Consider the following 21,867-nt stretch of genomic DNA (forward strand, 5'->3'; position numbering starts at 1 on the left):
ATTGGAAAGAATATGGTTTATAGGAAATAGAGGGTCAGGGCACATCTAAGACATGGGTCTCCACATGCTCAGACCACGGGGGCATCTGGCAGTGGGCCATGTGCTGCATGGAGCATCAGCTTCATGATACACCGTGTCCAGCTCCTGTCACTTCCAGGTACAATGCCGTGATGGGGGCAACGTGCAAGAACAGTGTGGCTTTTGTTTTATGCTGCAGCCAGTCCCCTGCTGCCTGTCTAACCCGTGTGACAGAAAATGTCGGGTAGTGACGGACAATACCTAGTGTTACTGATGCCGCTAAACGTCACTGAACATACCCGTTGGATTTCTCTTAGAGTAATGAAGACTCTTGAGAGTCCCTTGCACTGCAAGATCAAACCAGTTAATCCTGAAGGAAATCACGCCTGAATATTCACTGGAAGGAATGATGCTGAAGTTAAGCTCCAATACTTTGGCCACCTGATGCGAAGAGCCGACTCATTGGAAAAGACCCTGATGCTGGAAAGATTAAAGGCAAAAGGAGAAGTGGGTGGCGGAGAAAGAGATGGTTAGATAGCATCACTGACTCAATGGACATGAATTTGAGCAACCTGCGCGAAATCGTGGAGGACAGAGGAGCCTGGCGTGCTACAGTCCATGGGGTCACAAAGAGTCGGACATGACTTAGCAGATGAACAACAATGTTTACAAAACATTTTGAATGTTTATTCATTCTGAACATGACAGTGGCCTGCATTAAATATCCCCCAACACCAGAAAGTAAACATATCTCATTGGGTATTCTCAAGAAATGTAATGCAATGTTCCTGGTAAACTATGGAAACAAAAAAAGGCCAAAGGCTGTAGTGCAGAGCTTCTTGGGGGTTTTGAACCTGTGGTAAAATCAGTGAGCTGAACTGCAAACTGGGAGACCAGGAGAGGATCCTTCATAGGGACAGAAAGAAATCTTTCCCCATTTAATAAAACAGTAGTGACGACAGCTGTCTTCTCAGGATCTGTAGTCCATGTCTGTCTTTTACTTTTCATAGCTCACTTGTTATTTTTTATTAATCCTGTGGAAATGTGTTTTGTGTTATCTTGCATGCCAGTCATCATAAGATGACCCGTTGGTCTAATACTGCCTTTCAGGAGTCCCACAATCTGACGAGCGCTCCACCCAGAAGCCTGTTCTGTTTTCTCATTCATTTCTTCTCTGCTTGGCTTCTGTGTACATTAAGAAGTTGGGAGTGGGAAAGGACCATGTTGTTTGTCAAATGGAAAGTATACTCAGCACTGAGGCTTTGAATGCTTGGGGAGAGGGGCGTTTTGACTTTCCTTCCTTCGTCAAGTGCAGTTAGACTGATTCTCAGAACAATGATGAGAAAGTTCTAATTAACTCAATATTTGAAACATGGTAAAATAAACGAGATGGGCAGTTCTTTACAGAAGACTTTTATGAACTTCACTCTGAAACTGCAAGCTTTGGGGAGTTCTGGTTTTCTCCGGTTTTCTGTTGGCTGCCTTGCAGTTCTGCTCCCTAGGTTTGGGACTCTTCTGTCCAAAGGCCACTGGGAGACCTCAGCACCAGGATCTGTTCCCTCCTTCCTCTCTCTGAACTCTATTTTAGATCTGCAGTCAAGTTTTGAGGCTTTTTGCAAGCTTTCAACTCTGAGGTATTTTGGAAAACTGTAATTGTGTTTGTTCTCCGCTGTATGCGTGTGGTTTCTTAAAACACGAGTGTGATTATTTTCTGCATCCTTTCCATAGCAAACACTTCCCCCTAAACTACAGGTTTCAAAAGTGGGTTCTCTAGTGCACTTGGCAGTCTCCCTTGAAGTGCTCTCACTGAGAAACTGTCTCCATGACCAACAACTTGATACAATTTTGAGGCTTTATAAAAGGTGGCTTCCAACCTTGTGTTGGGGTTTGCTCCTCAACAGGAGATGGACCTGCCCAAAGCATTGTATTTTCCAGCAAGCCATGCAGTGCTATTGAGTGATTATGAAATTTAATTTGATGATGATCAGAGTGGTCTTTAAAATTGCACTTTGGGTAGTTTTTATCCGTAAAATAGCAATTTGTGGAAGACCATTAGCATGGAGCCTGGACTCTGAATCCCAGCTTTGCAACTTTTTTTTTCTAGTACTTTTATTGTTTCTTTTTCTTGTTAAAATTTCAGTCTACCTGAAATTTACTTTAGTATGAGGAATCAAGATAGGCTATTTATTCTTTTTTAAATAATATTTGATGTTGGGGGTAAAATATTACATAATACAGAGTTTACCATTTTAACCACTGTTCGATATACCATTCAGTGGCATGAAGTACATTCACAACTTTTTTAGCTGTATGTTATAGATCAAGTTATTTTTACTTCTTTCTGTCTCAATTTCTTTATCTGCTAGTAGGTATCCCTGTCTCTATCCCTATGTACTATCCCTACATCTCCATTAAATGTTTTCCTTAAATTAGATTTTTTTGGAGTATAGTTGTGTTACAGCGTTGTGTTAGTTTCTACTACACGGCAAAACGAATCAGCCGTTCATATGTGTATACCCCCTCCCTGTGGATTCCATTCTCATCAGGTCACCACTGTGCATTAAGTACAGTACCCTGTGCTATACAGAATATTCTCGTTAGTTATCTATTCTATACATGCGTCATTCTCAGTCTCATAATTCCTCCCATCCATCCTCTCCCCCGTGGTATCCATATTTTTGTTCTCTGTGTCTGTGTCTCTGCTTCTGCTTTGCAATTAAGATCATCTACACCATTTTTCTAGATTCCACATATTTGTGTTGTTTTTCTCTTTCTGACTTACTTCACTCTGTACGACAGTCTCTAGATCCATCCACATCTCTACAAATTACCCAGTTTTGTCCTTTTTGTGGCTGAGTAATGTTCTATTATATATGTATACCACATCTTCTTTATCCATTCCTCTGTTGATGGACATTTAGGTTGCTTCCATGTCTTGGTTACTGTAAGTAGTTCTGGTATGAACACTGAGGTGCATGTATCTTTTTGAATTATGTTTTTTTTCTGTGAGGTTTTTACGAGATGATGAGTATTTGGAAAACACTTTGTGTGCCTGGGAGACAGTAAGTGCTGAGTAATGATTTGTGGTCATGGTGACTTGTAGTCCTGGCAGGCTCTGAGTTTGCTGGTCAGAACTAGTGCCATATGTGTGGTGCACCTATAAAAATGTTTAGATGGGGCAGTTTTTGCTCACTGACTCAGTGTGAAGACTAGAGAATTCTCATTGCAAACCTGGGTCATTTTACATCATTTTTGTGTCCACTTTAGCATGGGTCTAACATGCAGTTTGAACTTCAGGAGGACAAAAACATTTTCTCAGATCGGGATTTCAAATTGTTTGCAAAGCCATTAATAGTGAAAAGATAAAATCTATTTTGTCTTCAAGTTTAAGGCATAATTCAAGAGACCTAGAGAGGGTAGACTTCTAAATCTATTCCATGCACACTAGCTCTTTTCAGAACTTGATAAGAGCTCTTGCTTTAAAAATTAGATGTGAGCAACAGTTGTTTGTTATGCCTGAACTCTAGATGAAGTAAATCATGTGACCAAAATGAGAGGAGAAAGAGAAGTCACACGAAAATAAGCGTGTTGTTTACATGCTTTCAGAAACCATATTTTGGAAAATAATATGCCAGTTTAACATGCTTTCTTAAATAATATAAACTGTATTTCTATTGTAGTTGCTAGTAAGTGATAATGTGAAACAGTTTCTATGAACAATCTTATTATATTTTAGTTCAGCAAGAAGCTTCCAGCTAGATCTGTGAAAAAGGATACAGAAACCATCTGAAATAAACTATTTCTAGACTTAAAAACTGCATGTTCTTACAATGGAATATACTATATTCAGACACCGTCACAAACATGCCTTTCTTATCAGTGCTGCCCTAGCTAAATGTGAACTTTAAAAATTGGAAATCAGGCACTTTGTAGACAGTTCGTGCTTTGTTTCATATTTTAGCATTAAGAAAAAGAAAAATTGCCCAAGGAAGTGTTTCTGGAAGGAGTCAAACTTCTCAATTCCCTTGGTGTGTAGCCTACAGTATTTTTGTTGTTTTAGGAATTGATTGTGACTCTAAGTGTAACTGAAAGGATATTCATTTCTAAAGCATGGATCCTGATTACTTCCTAAAAAGTGAGTGATAATATAGCAATTAGATGCTGTCATCATATTACACACACTTGGTCCAGGTGTCAGTACAAAACCATCATTATCATTGAACTGTGTAATAACATGTAGGGCAGAGTGCAGGAGTGGAAATAACATTGGATTTTGGTTCGCTAAGTCTGGGTTCCAGAATTCATCATGGCCCTTGGGCCATGGGACCAAGCCTTTAGGTTTCAAGAAACTGTGATGGGAAAGAGCATTGGCTTTATGGAGGCAGCTGCTAGAAAGTCCTTTGCTAGCTCATTTTCTTTCCTCAGTTTTCATGTTTTTCCTAGGATGATGTCATATATGAACACCCCTTATTTACATGCTGATGTCTTCCAATCTACATTTTAACCAAGACCTTTATCATGGGCTCCAGACCCCAAATCTCATGGCTAACAGACCACTCTACTTGGTTGCCCCCTAGATAATATTAAATCAGTGTATTGAAAACTAAACTCATCATGGCTCTCCTCTCCCACCATTGCCCACAAATCTGGTTTTTCCTCCCTGCATTCCTTTTCAAGTAGCATGCTTCTGGGCATTTCCCCAAGCCAGAGACCTCAAGATGCCCTCAGCTTTTCTTTCTCTCTACTTTCTATATTTAACAGATCACTAACTGGCAGATCACTCTGCCAATTCTACCTCTTAAATATCTCCCTGATCCATTCCCTCGTATGATGATGTTCATTCTTCCATTGCAGATGACTTCACCTTACTCCTGGCCCTTCTCATTTCTCACCTGGATTTTTGTGTCCAGTCTCTGTAACTACTGTTTCCATGCATGCCTGCTGAGCATCAACCCCATGTACCAAAACCATAATGCCAGTGACGGTTCCTCAGTGAGCTACCCCCTCCTCCATTCTTCACCTGGGCAGCACCTGTTGGTCTGGAGTGAATTGTCTGTTCTGCCCCTGGTGCTCTCCCAGACACCGTCCAGAGACTCAGCTTACAGGTCAATGCCTCTCTGAAGTCTTTCTCAGCCTGTCAGACAAGTTGGTATTTAACCATACTGATAAATATAGATCTTGTGTATGTATCGTACATTTTCATTGTACGTTTTTCTTTGATTTCTCTTCTTCCCCTGTTGGACTCTGTACTTGAGGTTATGAACTGAGTCCTAAATTCTTGTCGCTCTATACACTAGCTGCATAATGTGCCCAGCTTATAGAGGCCTCCTATAAATGACTGAGTGTGGATGGTCTTCCTTGCGGCGGGAAGCATTAGGGAAGATGCCGTTTAGCCTTGGGACTGCCCCTACCTCCTCGCTCACCCCTGCCAGCATCTGGGACTTACTGCTGAGTAGGCTCACCCCTGGGGACTTTGCTTGGCTCTCCTCACTTACATACGTTGTATTATGGGATCAGAGCTACACATGATAAGTCAATACTTTTTTTTTTCATTTCTAGATGAGTTTTTTTGATGGGCAAAGGCATTAAGGTTGGACATGACCAGAGGGACACAGGCAGTGTGCGCCTTCTCTTGGGCATCTGTACGCACCCTGGCCATCCTGGCCATCCCACTCTCAGCTCACAGCCAGTCCTCAAATCACCCGGCACTCAGTCTCCGTTCGTCTGGTTCGGCCACTTTCCTTCTGTCCTATCGACTGCTTCACACTTCATCTTAAGACCTTGACCATCTCCTGCTCCTTCCCTCCCAGCTGGGCTTGGCGGCAATCGTTATGGGAACTTCAGTGGCTGCCCACCACCCCATCCACTCAGATATCTGCATCTGTGCCTCAGTTGGCTGCCTTCTGTCCTTTCCTGGAGGGGAACAGTCCGTGGTCCCGCGGAAGGCTGCTTTCTGAAGATCATCAGCCTCGTGAGCCCCGCTGGTTCCCCTGCTGTCCCTGCTGTAGGCCCGCCTTTCTCCTACCTCAGCACTCTCCCCTTCGCTGTTCCTCCTGGAAAAGGTGCCTCCCCCAGATGTTCCCATGACTTCCTATCTTCCTTCCTTCAGCTGTTTGCTCAGTCACTTTATTTGTGAATTCTTCCTGATCATCCTGTTCAAATTTGCGGTCCCCTGCCTCATACTTCCTATTTCCTTATTCTACTTTATTGTTCTCGTTAGCGCGGACCACCGTCTAACATGCGATGTATTATCCCTGTTAGTTTTGCGTAGATCATCCCACTAGAATGTAAGCTCTGGAGGGCAGGAATTTTGCCAGGATTCACTGCTGTTTGCCCACCATGCAGAACTATTCCTGGTATGGATGCTCAAAAGTATATTTTGAGTGGTTCTGTCAAGAAGGAGCTTTCTCAAACAGAAAAGCACAATAAATTGTCTGTTTCCTTCTCTTAAAACTATAGGCTTCAGCAGAAACTTCAAGTTTTTATTTTATCCAAAAGATAACAAAGCTCAATTTAAAATTCCCCCAAACACTGTGTCTATTTTCAAAGAAAGACATGAAAATGAAATAATAACTTAAGCCTTCTCTGAACACTTTTGTACACATAAAATGTCATTAGTGATTAAAAAAACAGTATTTCTATTATGTATAAGGAGGTAGTATGGATTTTCAAATGGACTGGTGCATAAGATTGGCTTTCTTAACTTTAGATTTTCTGAATCATATCTACTTAAAAACATCACTGGTGATATCTTTAAGGTTTTTTCTGTCAAAAATAAAGTTTGTGGTAATAATTCCTTCTTTGACCTTATAAGCAATATGGTGAAACTGGCTCACGACTTGTGGATAGCTTTTAAAATTTTGCCACATTCGAGATTAATCACCATTGATATAATTGATGCCATATGATATAAACTTTGAATTCTGTATGATTTCTATTTCAAAGTGATGGCTGTTACCCACACTCTGCTTAATGTTTAACACAAGTATTGGGGAAACTTGAATAATGAATTATCTGGCTAATGGACCTGTACTTGAGAATTAATAAAAGGAAAAATTTATTTCTTTATCTTAGAACTCTTTAAAAATGTACTAATTTTTTTTTTTTTGCCATTTAGAAAGTCTCTTGGAAGGTCAATAATTTTATCTTTGATAAAGATCTTACATGGTCTCATGCCTGAGATTATTTATAGGACTGTAAAAAATGATATTTGATTTGCCTCTAAAAGGGTTCCTTTTAATGAGAGACCAAATCAATAATATATGTGAAGGGGCTGTTTAACTATAAAAACATTCCATCCTCTCTACTTTTGGTGGGGGTAATGTTAACTTTCTTAATGTTTTTATTTGCTATTTTAAAAATTTATAGTAAAATAATCTGGGACTTCCCTGGCAGTCCAGTGGTTAAGACTGTGGGCTTCCAATCCAGGGGGCACAGGTTTGATCCTTGGTCTAGAAACTAAGATCCCACATGCTGTGTTGCATGGCCAAGAAAATATTAAATAATAATATCATCATCATCTAATTATTGATGATTATGGTCATCTGACATTCACAACTGAGCACACACACACAGACTCTTTTACAGTATATTTGATTTCTAAAGCTAACAAATGTAAAAATTCTGGGAAAAATTTATGATGAGGTCATTTTTATTATAAAGGGCTTTCTTTCCACCAAACAACATTTCTTTTATGGTTGAGAGTTTTCATATTTATGTACTCAAGTCACAACAGTGCATTGTTTCATTCTTGGTAGTAAACCTGGAGTGACTGTAAGCTCCAGCCAGGCTGAGGCCATGGAGTTCCCGGGTAGCTGCTCTGTGTTCCTCCCTGCTCCCTGCTCTGTTTACAGCAAGTCCACTCCTTTCCTTTAACTCCAGTATAATCATGTGAGTTTGATCCATTAGGGCCCTTGGGACTCACCTTCCTTGCCTTCCCCATATTACTCATCTTGCAGCACTTGTCAGATCCCTTAATCACTAATAACTAGTTTTCCTGCAATTACCGTGTAACAGAGACTGTCCATGAACTGGCTGGTGAGTAATTGTCATCAGCTGCTCAGCTTTAGTCCAGCAGCAATCACGTGATTTACTGAAGGGCCCCTTGAGCTCTAGAACCTCCCAGGGAAAGCTCCGGAGATCCTGTTCTCCCTCTTGCCATTCCAGAGAACCCAAGGTCTGCTCACAACACCTGAGCAGCTGCCCTGGGTCTGACCTGCCAGAGGACTGGCCCACACTATCTCCTGTTCCTTAGAGCCCCTTGCTATGTCTCCCCTGGGCTCCTCTGCACCCTGGGAGACCCCGTTCCTGGGAAAGTCTGTGACTGTGTCTCTTCCCATGTCTGCCTAGAATTTAACCATCAGGCTCTGTCTCTGTTCCTTTCTGCTCTGCTAGATTGTTAAAGCTGAAGCCATGCCCTAATTTATTTCTTTTCTCAGTTGTCATCCGTTGAGTTCCAGGCACTGCTATTCACTCTTTTTTCCATCATTTATGAGGTCCAAGTGTATCCAGCATGTGCAGTCGTTGGCATTGTGATGAGTGAGGGTATCTGTCTATGTAGATCAATGGATGGAGCTAGAGAACACTGTTGGGTAAGGTGACTGCTGAGTTAGTGGTACTTGGTCATCAGTCCCAGGGTTGGGAAGTTCCCCTGGAGGAGGACTTGGCAACCCACTCCAGTATTCTTGTCTGGAGTCCCATGGCCAGAGAAGCCTGGCGGACTGTAGTCCCTGGGGTCCCAGAGTTGGACACGACTGAGCACCCACGCACGCCCAGTCGTAGAGCTGCCTAATAGCATTTATAGTGTAGATGTGCTGTCTGTCCTTGTGAGATTTCCCAGAGCTGTCCCTTTTACTTATGCCTCCCACCTGATAGGGTTAGTAATTTCTGTTACTCTGGGAAATTTCAGGTTCCAGGATAATGTTTGTATTTTATGATCATTTTTAAAAGCATTCATTTTTTAAAATTGTAATAAAATAACAACATGTCACATGAAATTTACCCTGTTAACCATGTTTAACTGTCCAGTTCAGTGGCACTAAGTACATCCACGTTGGTGTGTGCCGTCACCATCATCCATCCACAGAGCTCTTTTCACCTTGCGAAACTAAAACTCTCTCCCTCTACACAATTCTGCCTTTCCCCAGCTTTTGGCAACCATAGTTCTACTTTCTGTCTCTATGAGTTTGACTCCTTTAGGAACCTTGTGTAAATGGAGGCATACAGTATTTGTCTTCTGGTGACTGGCTTATTTCACTTAGCATAATCTCAGTGATTACCCATGTGGTAGCACGTGGCAAACTTTCCTCCCTTTTTAAAGTCGAACGCTGTTCCATTGTATGTGTAGACTGCATTTTGCTTTTCCATTCATTCCTTGGTGAAGAGTTGAATTAATTCTACCTTTTGACTTTTGCAATAATACTACTTAAAGCATTCATGTTTCATAAGAAAATTAGTGTTTTCCCTTTAAATTGGTATTTCTCATTTTAAAGATGAGCTGTTTTTATTATGTCTCAGAGCCAAAATTCTCTTAAAGGAAGTGGGAAATGATTCATTAGCTAAACAGAATCACTAGGGAATGGGTCATTTCACAGAAGCTGTAACCATTTAAGATGTTTTGTTTTGAGTAATTTTACATGAAAACATTAAAAAAAATAGATACTGCTCTGCTCTCTTGAACATTTTAAAGTTAGTTTAATTTTCGAATGTGTTAACTAGTCCTAGATTATTCAACATTGAGAGTATTATTTTGGTGCTAAAACTCCATTGTTCTATAATATTTAGAAGGGTTTTGACCATTACATTTAGAATTTTTGAATTTAAAATACTGAAATTTTAAAATGTGTATGTATATTTTACTCTTTGTTATTTTTTTTCTTGTTGTTGTTAGAAGCACACTTTCTTATGACTGCTTTTCTTTGTAGAATCTGTTTGTTGCTTCTAAAACACAGTGGTGCTAAACAGGCAATAATATCATTTGTTAGAATTATGTTGAAGAGTAAACAGCCTCTGAGTGAGCCTTTTAGAGATTAAGTAAAATGGTTATACTTTGGGACAGGAACCCCTTCCCCCACCAATTCTATCTATGGTGGTCTTTTACAATTTTATTTCCTAATTTTTTTGGCAATGCTTTGGATAGGAGAGGTACCATAAAGAAATCAATTTTTGCTATCAACATTTCAACAATGCATTTGTTCTGTAAAAGGCCATGCATGCGTGTTAAGCCATTTCAGTCTTGTCTGACTCTTTGCGACCCCATGGACTATAGAGCCCACCAGGCTCCTCTGTCCATGGGGATTCTCCAGGCAAAAACACTGGAGTGGGTTGCCATGGCCTCCTCCAGGGGATCTTCCCCACCCAGGGATCAAACCTGCATCTCTTAGGTCTTCTGCATTGGCAGGTGGGTTCTTTACCACTAGCACCATTTGGGAAACCCTAATATGTAATTACCTCTTTAGTATTTTGTGGGCTTAAGTAGGTATCTACTGTTAATAAATTCACCAGACCAAGAGTCTGGATCTGTCATATTTTTTTTTGGCATTTACCAAAACTAGCTTCTATTTCTTATTTCCTTCTTCTGCTTGGGACGGGTAACGTTCAAACTAACTTACAGCTTTTTTGCTCATAATGCACCATTGTTTTTGTCTATTGTTTCATCTCTGATTTAGTGTTATGAAGCCTTTGTACATATGGTGTACTTCTTGTGCTTGTTGCCTAGATTTTAAACTCCTTCCCAGCCCAGGCCTTTTTTTCTTGCTAGAAATACTGTATTCGAAACCCAGCATTAGCTAACATAATGACAGAGACTATTCTTAGAGTCCCTCCTCTGTGTGGATGCTGCTGTAAGGATTTGTGTGTATCATCTCATGTAGTCCTTCCAGTAACTCAGTGAAGCCAGTGCTAGTACTATCCTCATGTTACAAGTGAAGAAGCTGAGGCATAGAGATATTAAGTAATCATTTCCAAGTGCACACACCAAGTAGTGGAATCAGGGTTTGAGCTCAAGCTGTCTGACCAAAGAATCTCCTTTCCTACTACCTTCCTTCAATGAATATTCATTAAACTCTTACTGTATACCAGTGAACAATGCAAAGATCCCAGCCTTCACAGAACTTACATTCTGGTTGAGGAAGAGAGAAAATGAACAACCAAAATACATGAATAAATGGTATGCTATATTAGAAGGCTATCCAAGCACTAAGACAGAAAAGAAAATGTAGAACAGAGGAAGGGGCGGTAAGACAGACAGGTTGACATTTTAAGTAGATAATCAGGGAAAACTTCATGGTTCATACAGAGGAACTGTTTAACAAGTCTCTAGTGTTTGATAAGATGATTTTTTTTTTTATTGATCTCTTAGAGATGTAGCCTGAGATCTTGACTGACTCATTCAAAACTTTCATGAATCTGTTTATTAGTTCTGCCTGTTTAACCCTGGAAGTGACATGTGGTTTTATCTCCCGAGTCAAGGATGAGGCAGCCCATGGGCTCTGCTTCACTGCCTGGAGCAAGTCTCTTACTCCGGAGTACTCCCAAATGTGCAGGTGTCTGGGGAGCTGGCTGTGGGTGCTGAATCGTGAGGCCGGGTGGGGTGTCTGTCCTGGAGTGGGGAAAGAGGGGTGATTAGACCCCTGGGACATTGTGCAGTGGTTCTTTAGAGAAGGATATCGCTGAGATTCTTCTGGGGAGACCCCTGCCTGCCTAGGGGAGAATGGATACAGATTGTCCAGACAGGGCAAGTGGCCTCAGACCATCCTTCCATCCAAGGATTGTCTCTGAACTATGGACCCAGCAAGGGACCGAGCAAGAGGGCGAAGGTGGCCTGGCCCAGAGGGTCCCGTCAGTATTAGGAAGACAGTGGGGCCTGTATGCTTGTCTGTGGGTCAGGGGTTTAGATTTATGTGTGAAGGACACACACTTCACCCAGTTACTGAGGCATCATGGAAAGTGCTAATATGCTAAAATTAAACTTCCATTCCCTGTTCCTGTGCTCCAGTTTGTTAGTTGTGCCCGACTCTTTGTGACCCCCATAGATTGTAACCCGCCAGGCTCCTCTGCCCATGGAATTTTCCAGGCAAGAATTCTGGAGTGGGTTACCCATTCCCTTCTCCAGGGGATCTTCTCAACCCAGGGATCAAACTCGTGTCTCTTGCGTCTCCTGCATTGGCAAGGCAGGTTCTTTACCACTAGCGCCACCTGGGAAGCCGTGATCACATATTTACTCTCAGCTTAAAAGATGGATCATTCAGTTTTTCTGGAACTGGGCATGACTGGACTCCAACAGGCCTTTCCTTTAGACCAGAAAGCACGGATGTTGCAAATGAGGTTCCCAGCTGTCCTGGTCTGTCAGCCTTCTGCTCGTGGCTGTGGTGGCTGATCACTCAGGATGTTGTTGTTGGAGGGGTGCGGCTGGTGGGGGGGGGTCATCCAGCCCCTCCCAAGGCACAACTTTCCTTTTTTATACAAAAACAACACCGTGCCTCCGAGGGTGCTGACTGCACACCAGATTCCATTGACTGTTTTCCTACGCTCCTCTGCTTATTTTTATTCATTTGGCTACTTTATTTTAGGGCTTCGCAGAGCTTGTTTTGGCCCGAGCGAAACGTATTGTTTTATTTCTGGCTGCCCTGCTCTCATGTGAACGCTTCAATTAAGAAGCGGACGCGGGGAGGACGTGGTTCTGGGGTTCCGGTTTGCTGCCCGGCCGTTTGCCCAGAGCTGCAGTCGACCCCGCTCCCCAGGGCAGGCTGAGGCCCCTGGGCAGGTTTCCAGCAAGAACGGACTGAATCCGGCTCGGGATGGGCAACCAGGCCCTGATGACACAGGCTCATCTCACTGGAGAAGATATTAGGACCTGGTCAAAATCACTTACTTCTAGTCCAGAGCTTTGACATCATTTCATGCCTCCTCACCAGGTATCAGAAATGGATTTTTTTTTTTTTTAAAGAAAAAAAATGGATCTGTTTTTATTATTTTTTAAATTAGAGATACCCCACAAGAACAACTGACCTTCCCTAGCTGCAGTCCTACGAGGCTGAATCAGTGATGTTTGAAAACAGGGCTTTGGTGTCCTGCCTGCTGGTTTAGTTCTTGCCTCTGCCACTTACTAGCTCTGTGTCCTGAGGCAAATTGCATAACCTCTCTGGGCCTCAGTATCCACACATACTGGGAGTGATCATTGCACCTGCTTTCTTAGGTTATGGTGAAGATTCAACAAGAAAAAAAAAATCCTAATTTTCTATGATCATAGCCAACTGATGATGATATGTAAAACTCCATTGCAGATCGGATTTTTGTCGCTCCAATCATATCTGGAACTAGTTGAGCTGGAATTTAGACTAAGAATCTAATCAAACTGAATTGGTGCGGTTTTCTTTCCCAAGACTGTTGTCTAAATCAGACTCTTCCCAGACCCAACCACTTGCCTCTAGGAGAGCGCCACCTGTTGGTGGGTCTTGGTTTAGATAGGAAGCTGAGAGGGTGGATCACCTGTGTTTGCCTTGGGATCACTGTTGTTCAGTGGTTCAGTCGTGTCTGACTCTTTGCGACCCCATGGATTGCAGCACACCAAGCTTCCCTGTCCTTCACCATCTCCTGGAGCTTGCTCAAACTCGTGTCTATCAAGTCAGTGATGCCATCCAACCATCTCTTCCTCTGTCGTCCCCTTCTGCCTTCAGTCTTTCCCAGAGTCAGGGTCTTTTCTAATGAGTTGGCTCTTTGCATCAGGTCGCCAAAGTATTGGAGCTTCAGCTTCAGCATCAGTCCTTCCAGTGAATATTCAGGATTGATTTCCTTTAGGATTGACTGTTTGATCTCCTTGCAGTCCAAGGGACTCTCAAGAGTCTTCTCCAGCTCCACAGTTCAAAAGCATTAGTTCTTCGGTGCTCAGCTTTCTTTATGGTTCAGCTCTCACATCCATACGTGACTACTGGAAAAACTATAGCTTTGACTAGACGGACTTTTGTTGGCCAAGTAATGTCTCTGCTTTTTATTATGCTGTCTAGGTTTTTCATAGCTTTTCTTCCAAGGAGCAAGCGTCTTTTAATTTAATGGCTGCAATCACCATCTGCAGTGATTTTGGAGCCCAAGAAAATAAAGTCTGAAAATAAAGGGATAGTGGGGATCAACTAGCCATCCAGGGATGCCCAAATCACACCCTGATACTTCTGGCCATGGACCCCAGGCTTCAGGATTTTTAAAAGCCTTCTTTCTAAGTGATCCCAGTATACTAACGCAGTTGAGATATACTAGGAAGATATTTTATTTAGGAAAAGATTTCTTAAGTGGCTTCATTCATAGCTCCATGTATTTATAACAGAATTAGAGCAGCACACAAGAAAAATAAACACAAATTCTTCATCCCTGTTTATCTCGAGTTTAAGAACTGACATATTTCTATCATTCAGAACTTACTGGACTTTTCACAGCTCCTGATTCATTTGCCCAAACTGGTTTGGGTTGTATTTCAAAATAAAGATACAAATTGCATTCTTAACACTTGCCTGTTATCTGTGAACTCTTATTCTTCCCGTCTGTCTGTAAATATTACTACAACTGCCTGGCTCCTGCTTTGTTTCTCTCTGCCTCCGGCAAGGATCTGCCCTCTAAGAGTCCCAGTTAGAGACACTCACGTCTGTGTGGGCACCCTGAACTGTCTGCTCATGACTTTAATTACAGCTAAATCCTGGATTTCTTTCTCTTCTTCCTTCTTGTGTGTTTTGTTTTTGTTTGTTTTTGGTTCTTTTGTTTTTAAAGACGGTTCAGACCATATTTTATTTTTGTTTTCAGCTGACAGGAAAATTTTTGAACCAATTTGTATGACATTTTTCCCCATTGTTTATAATCAGATTATCCACTCTGGATTATCAAAGTCAAAATGTCTTAATCCAGACTGACTTTCCCAGCCATTCTGGGCATCTTTCCCATGGTGAGTTAGTGGATGCCCAAGGGTACAAAATAATGTCTGCAGGAGCCTCAGTAAATCATAGGAAAGCAAACCTGTTCCTTTTTTTTTTGTACCCTCTTTCTTCCAATAAGAAAGCTAGTTGAGACTCATTGGAAAAGACTCTGATGCTGGGAGGGATTGGGGGCAGGAGGAGAAGGGGACGACAGAGGATGAGATGGCTGGATAGCATCACTGACTCAATGGTCATGAGTCTGAGTGAATTCTGGGAGTTGGCGATGGACAGGGAGGCCTGGCGTGCTGCGATTCATGGGGTCGCAAAGAGTCGGACACGACTGAGCGACTGAACTGAACTGAACTGAGATGATATTCAGATCCAAGTAGGAAAAAATAAGTGACGTATTTGAAAACTCATTCTAAACCCTTCAGTGAAACAGAGTGCTTATATAAGATTAGGATAATTGGCAGTTTAAGCCAGTTTCTACTCACCAAGTTTCCTGTAACCACTTCCAGAATTTAGTCCATCAGGTGCCATTGTTTTCAGTACTTTCTTTTTTGAATGTAATGTTTCTAACTTTCTTGTCCTCTGGGTTTTTACACAGAACATGTTGTTGACTTGATTTTTATTGTATTTTGGACAAATGAAAATGCAGTGAAGATTTAATCGCCATATCTTCCTAATAATCTAGCTGTGGGATACATGATCTGGCCATTGCTCCAAGGAGAAAGGGTGGGGAACTTGGTCAGCCTTGGAGTTAGACATACTTAGCTGTGAATATGGTTACTGATTTCTGTGGCTTTGGGCAAGTCACAGAAGCTTTCTGAGCCTAGTTTACTCATCTGTAGGTTGGTGGTGCTCCTTGCATTGGTTTAAATGAGTTACTAGACGCAAAGCTCCAGATACGGTGTCTGGCTCAGTGGGAGCGCTCAAAGGGGTGATAACAAATACCCACCTGGATTTTACCTCTTTATTTCTATCTTTTTTTTTTTTTTTTTAAGCCCAATTGGAACCTTTTACCTTATAGTTGAGGGTTTGCCTCCTTTTATCTATCAAATTATAAACTTAAAAAAAAAAGTAGTCCTCTGTGTTTTTCTTTTCTGCAGAAACCATGTACTTAGTAAATTTTGATGAATCCGTCAATAATTTATCATTTGGATAGTGAATCTAAACAAATAGGATAGGAAAACTTGTAATTTTTCTGTATTTCAGTTTTGTTTTAAATTAACCTAGGCAACTGTTTCTCTATAGGGATTGAAAGAGTCTAAGCTCCATGTAGGTTTTGTTATTTCTTCCCTTTTAACGCAGAAACTGGAACCCAAACCCAGGATGAAAAGGGCGTGTTACATAGGTAAATTCTCACTAACTCTGGACACGGAGGTCTGTTCATTTGGTCTGTTCATTGTAGTCTGGGCATTCATGTGCTCACTGTTAACACCTTATACCTTTATTTATAATCAATAATACTCTCAAAAGAAAGAACTGGAAAAATCCAGAATAGCTCAGTTAAAGGATTAGGGTGATCCTGTAGGCCAGATCCTGGACAGCTAATAGTTTTGCATGTGACTTTCCTATTGAAACTCTCAGAGACCTTAAAAGATGTTTATTGTAATGTGACTCATAGGAGAAGGGAAAGAAAGAAGTTAAGAGGAGAGGTGATCATATACTATTTCATGTATCACTCTTTATTTGATGACATGTTTAGATAATTTAGAAAATACTGATGTTTCTAGAATGAATCCTACTTGAACCTAATATGTTAATCTTTTTAGGTAAGTGTTTAATTCTGTTGACTCTTTTTAAATTTAGATTCACACATGTATTTAGAAAGGAGATTCATCTGTAGTTTTCTTGTTGTGTACTTTTTTGTTAGATGATTATATCAGTATCATCTGTTACTATTTAAATAAGAATTTGAAAACTTTCTTTCCTATCACATGGTTTGAAATGGTTTAAATATGATCAGAATTGTCCCTTAAAATTTTCCCAGAATTCTTCCTCTGAAGACATCTAACCTGCTTTTGTTTATTTATGTGTTTATCTATTGGAAGGTCAGTTGGGGAGGTAGGTTTTTGATTTGTGTTTCATTAGTATACACAACATATAGTGTGATTCCTTAAGTAAATCTGAAATGTTATTTACTGAACATTTTCAGTTCTTACTGATTAAGTCCTGCCTAACTAAGGGCGAGGTGATTTGTTACTGTTGATTACTGTTTCAAGAGTGGCAGTTCTTGTTTGTATTCAGTGTTTTATGGCATTTTACAGTCATGTATACCATTCCTAGATTTGGACATTAAGGACTATTCCACATTTTTATTGTTGAGATGGTGATGCTGTCAATTGTATGTTTATATTACTGTGTAGACTGTTATTACTCTTTATTTTAGATGCTCTTTATTTATTCATTTGTTTATTTGGCTCCGTGGAGTCTTAGTTCAGCATGTGAACTCTCAGTTGTGGCATGTGGGAGCTCGTTCCCTGACCAGGGGTGGAACCTGGGCCCCCTGCATGGGGAGCACAGAGTCTTAGCTAGTGGGCCACCAGAGAAGTCCCCACTGGTACTGTCTTTGGTACACTTGGCCAAGGGAGCCAGTTTTACCGCAGATCATGCAGCAGACACGGTATCCATCCTTAACAGACAACAGAGTTGTCTAGTACATTGAGGTACTTAGTAATTCTGGTGAATGAAATACTTGTTTAGTATCTACTGTGTGTTTGGAAAAGGTATAAAAGACATGTTCAGAGACAATATGTTATGAATGCAAAATTGAATTAAATAGTTTAAATATTAAGGCAAATGTGTATTCAGATATATTAAAGGATTCGATTTACATACTCATCTGGGGGAGAAACCATTTTCAGATGGAGAAAAAAGTAAATATTGATTCAGTTACCCTGTACCTGGCCTGAATTTACAAACTGATATAGAGAGCTAAAACTGTTTCAGTAGTATTTTTGTTCTTCTATATGAATTGGGCTATAATGCTAGGAAATGGGAATCACAACTCTGTAGTAAGAGTGGTACAAAAAATAATGTTGATCTAAATTTAGATTATAATATTTATTTTAAACTTTGTTAAAGAAAAGGTATTGATAGTTGATAAGATTGTATTGGATTATGTTGAAGATATATTGACAAAATATTCTTTCCTTTTCTCTTAGATTTATCTAAAAACAGACTGGTTGAAGTTCCAATGGAGTTGTGCCATTTTGTATCACTGGAAATTCTTAATCTGTATCATAATTGTATCAGAGTCATTCCGGAGGCCATCATTAATCTACAGATGCTGACTTACTTAAATTTAAGGTAGGTTTAAAAAAGAAAAAAGATCACTTGCATTTCTGTCAGTTTTTTTCTCTCTGATCTTTTCTGATCACCCTTTGAAATAAATCACATGAAGATTATTGAAGAAATATCTTTTATAATACATTTATAGTGCCATTATTATTGTTTTTGGTGCTCGACTTCTCAATGTCAATAGGGCAAGATGTTTGGCTTCTTAAGATAATTGATACAGCATCATTTATACTTTTTGTTTGATACTTGGAAGGTTGTTGGTCTGTTTTCTTCGGATATTGATGTAGATTTTGGAGGAGGAAGGCTGAAGGAAGTGAGAAAGGATTGATGGTTGAGGCAGATTAGGACCTTCCTGGTTTTGGAGATTATTGGAAACATTGGATTTGCTACCCACAGTTGACTGAACCTGTTCACCTTAGGTCACTAGAGAAAGCTGAGGAGGAACACTGAGCCACTCTAGCAAGATAGGACTTTGCTGTCTTTAGCCCATTAAATTAGGTCAGTGTTTGCTGAGTTTGGGTCAGTGGTCTGTACTGACTCTCTGATTAACCACAACACAGTGTAACCTATTAATGTACTGAGTAGCCCTGAAGTTAAGAAAACTAAGAGTTTTAAGGCCTAGCTTTTAGACTTTCGCTGCTGTGACTGTCAGCTTTTCTGGCCTGATTTTGACTCCTTGATACTTAAATCCTGGCTCACATCTGGGATATCAGGCAAGAGGGGGAGCTGTTCTATCAAGTCTGTCTCTACTATTAAAACAAAGTTGCAGAGTTCAAGCCTGAGCAGCCATCACTCTTGTCAGTTGCATTATCTTACTCTGCAAAGGATAGCGCCTGACTAGCAGGGTTTGTGCTGTGAAACAAATATGCAGCCTTCAAAGTGCAAGATTCCCAGTAAACCAGGTATAGTATTAATTTATGATAGAGAATAATGTCATTTATATTTTAGGGTTTTTATTTGTTTGGTTTGGTTTACCACTGATGGTTAGAAATCTTCTGCAGCTTTCTTTGTTGTCAAAAATGGGCTTCCTTTGCATTTCATTAGGACTGTATATCTTTTCCCTTGGGAGTGAAAAATAAATCCTAGCCATGTTTTTAAGTGGCCTTTATTTCATTTTTGGTAAATAAAATGTAAACTATTATTATTATTACTACTAGAAGCTCAACAGAGCCAACTTTCATTTTTTCCAGGTTTCTAGTTCATTTGAGTTTTCTTGTGTAAGAACCATTCATACCATTTCTGCTGCAGCAGAGTATTAATTACCTGGAATTGCCTGATGGAGCCAGCATAGTGATGTCTATAGACATGGCTTATTATCTCCCTAAAACATCTGTCTTCTAGTCCCAGCCCACATAGGGGAAATAACCCAAGAGCATATGTCGTTGGTCTGTTTATTTTACTGACCTACTCCTGATACTTTCACCGCCAGCAGCCTGCTTTCAACAATTAAATAGATTTAACTTTGCATTGTTGTACAGTATTAAATATATATATATATACACACTGAGAAACCTTGGGGTAACAGATGACGTATTTCTTCTGGCATGATATAAACTATAAAATTCTACAAATACTAGGGAATCTAATCTCAGCATTTATATTTTGCTTTAAAAGCAGTAATAAAATTGTTTTTGATAGGATGATTTTTATGTTGAGGCTAGTTGAAGGTAGAATAATGTTACTGTTCTCAGATGGTAGAAAGACTGTATGGAATATGAATCTCAGGAGTCTTTCAATTAAGAACAGAGAGAATTTATTGGAACTGTTAATGGTTGAAGTTGTGTTTGGCATATTGTAAACAAAGTTTTGTGACGTATTTCTAGGTAAAAGAAAGAAAAGAAATAAAGGGGTCATTAAGCACCCAACTTTTTAAACTTCGTTTTCTTCTGATAATGGTTTCATTTCTCACTGGATTTAATTTCTCTATTTTTGGTCCCATTTATATGGTGGTGGTTTAGTCACTAAGTCGTGTCCAACTCTTACAACCCCATAGACTGTAGCCCACAAGGCTCCTCTGTCCATGGGATTCTCCAGGCAAGAATACTGGAGTGGGTTGCCATTTCCTTCTCCAGGGTATCTTTCCAACCCAGGAATCATTTATATAGGTCATTTTTATTTTGTTTTGGTTTTCTTTGCTCACATTTCCTACTTTAATATTACCATCTTTTAGGACATTTTCTCTAGTGTTGAATCATAGCTCTTCAAAGGAATTGATAAATAAATGGATGAAAGTAAGAAAAAATATATCTCTTACTTTTCAGAGATACTCTTAATATGTCAAGGTATATGAAAAATGTATGTGTCTCATCTAAAATGGTGCTATATGTACATATGTGATTATCTTTGGTGACTTCTATCACATTTACTTTAAGAATGTCACCTAAAATAGCAACACAGGGCAATTTTTAAAGTGAGCAGGAGATGGTCATCTTTTCTATTCATTTATAAGGCCTCTAACTCCTGTTTGATTATTAGATTTTTGAAATGAAAATTCTAGGAATAAGACCTTTGTACTGAGTTTTTCTTTGTGGGAGAGATTTGAGGTAGAATGTTAAATTTGCCTAAATGGTTTATTTGTAGCTTCTGAAATGGTGGGTGACTGTCACATCTGTTTATCTATAAATGTGTAATACAATAATATATAGAAGATGCCAGTGGCATCTAGTTAAATTGTAAGTCTTCTAAGAGATGTTGAGTAATGACATCCCATGATAATAGTGTTGTTTGTGTGAGTTCTCCCTGTCTTCAGGCTACCATCTCCACTCCCAGCCACCACCACTCCGACTCTGAAGGCAGCTGGTAACCAGAAGGAATGTAGAATGTTGTGTTTGTCTGTGATCATGACAGATGTCCCCTTCACAACAACCAGGGTTGGGCACTGTGGCCTTTTCGTGTCTTTCTCCTGAAAACTTAAGTCAACAAAATAAAATGAATGGGTGTGGTGAAGAGGCATGGTAGGATTCTATTGACTCCTGGCCTTCAGAGAGAAGCTGCCAATCCACATATTAGGAAAAGAGGCAAGATGCTCAGGATGCTGCACAAAGTACTGCTTTGTAGGACAGCTGCTGATCCCCTTTCAGTCCAGGCTTTTGTGTGTGTGTGTGTGATAGTTACAAATTGAATATTATGCCAACGAGAAAAGCTCTTTTTTTAATAGGCCATCTATCTAATTGATTATTTTTTAGTTGAAGTATAGTTGATGTACAGTATTAGATGTTACAAGTATACAACATAGTCACAATTTTTAAATGTTACGTTCCATTTATAGTTATTATAAAATATTGGCTATATTCCCTGTGTGGTAAAATATATCCTCATGGCTTTTTTATTTTCTAAACCTTGTTTATTTGGCTGTGCTGGGTCTTGGTTGCAACATACGGGATCTTTGTTGCCATGTGCGGGTTCTTAGGCACGTGAGGTATAGTTCCCTGACTAGGGATTGAACCCAGGCCCCCTGCATTGGGAGCTTGGAGTCTCAACCTCTGGACCACTGAGAAAGTCATGCTTATTTATTTTATACATAATATTGGGTTGGCCAAGAAGTTTGTTTGGGTTTTCCTGCAAGATGGTACAGAAGAACCTGAACGGACTTTTTGGCCAACCCAATAGTTGGTAGCTCTCAATCTCCCAGTCCCGTAATGCCCCTCCC

At 40.2% G+C, this 21,867-nt stretch overlaps 1 protein-coding gene across 3 annotated transcripts in view; it reads left to right on the forward strand.

Moving 5' to 3' along the window:
* The window catches only part of LRCH1 (leucine rich repeats and calponin homology domain containing 1), a 215,279-nt gene that overhangs the window by 89,745 nt on the left and 103,667 nt on the right, over window positions 1-21,867 (forward strand). For all 3 annotated transcript variants that reach the window (XM_070800077.1, XM_019971725.2, XM_070800076.1), the window contains exon 2: window positions 18,083-18,227. In XM_070800077.1, coding sequence (XP_070656178.1) covers window positions 18,083-18,227 — 145 coding nt within the window. The remainder of the gene's footprint in view (window positions 1-18,082; window positions 18,228-21,867) is intronic.

This window comes from Bos indicus, chromosome 12 (genome assembly GCF_029378745.1).
Source record: "Bos indicus isolate NIAB-ARS_2022 breed Sahiwal x Tharparkar chromosome 12, NIAB-ARS_B.indTharparkar_mat_pri_1.0, whole genome shotgun sequence".
Lineage (NCBI taxonomy): Eukaryota > Metazoa > Chordata > Mammalia > Artiodactyla > Bovidae > Bos > Bos indicus.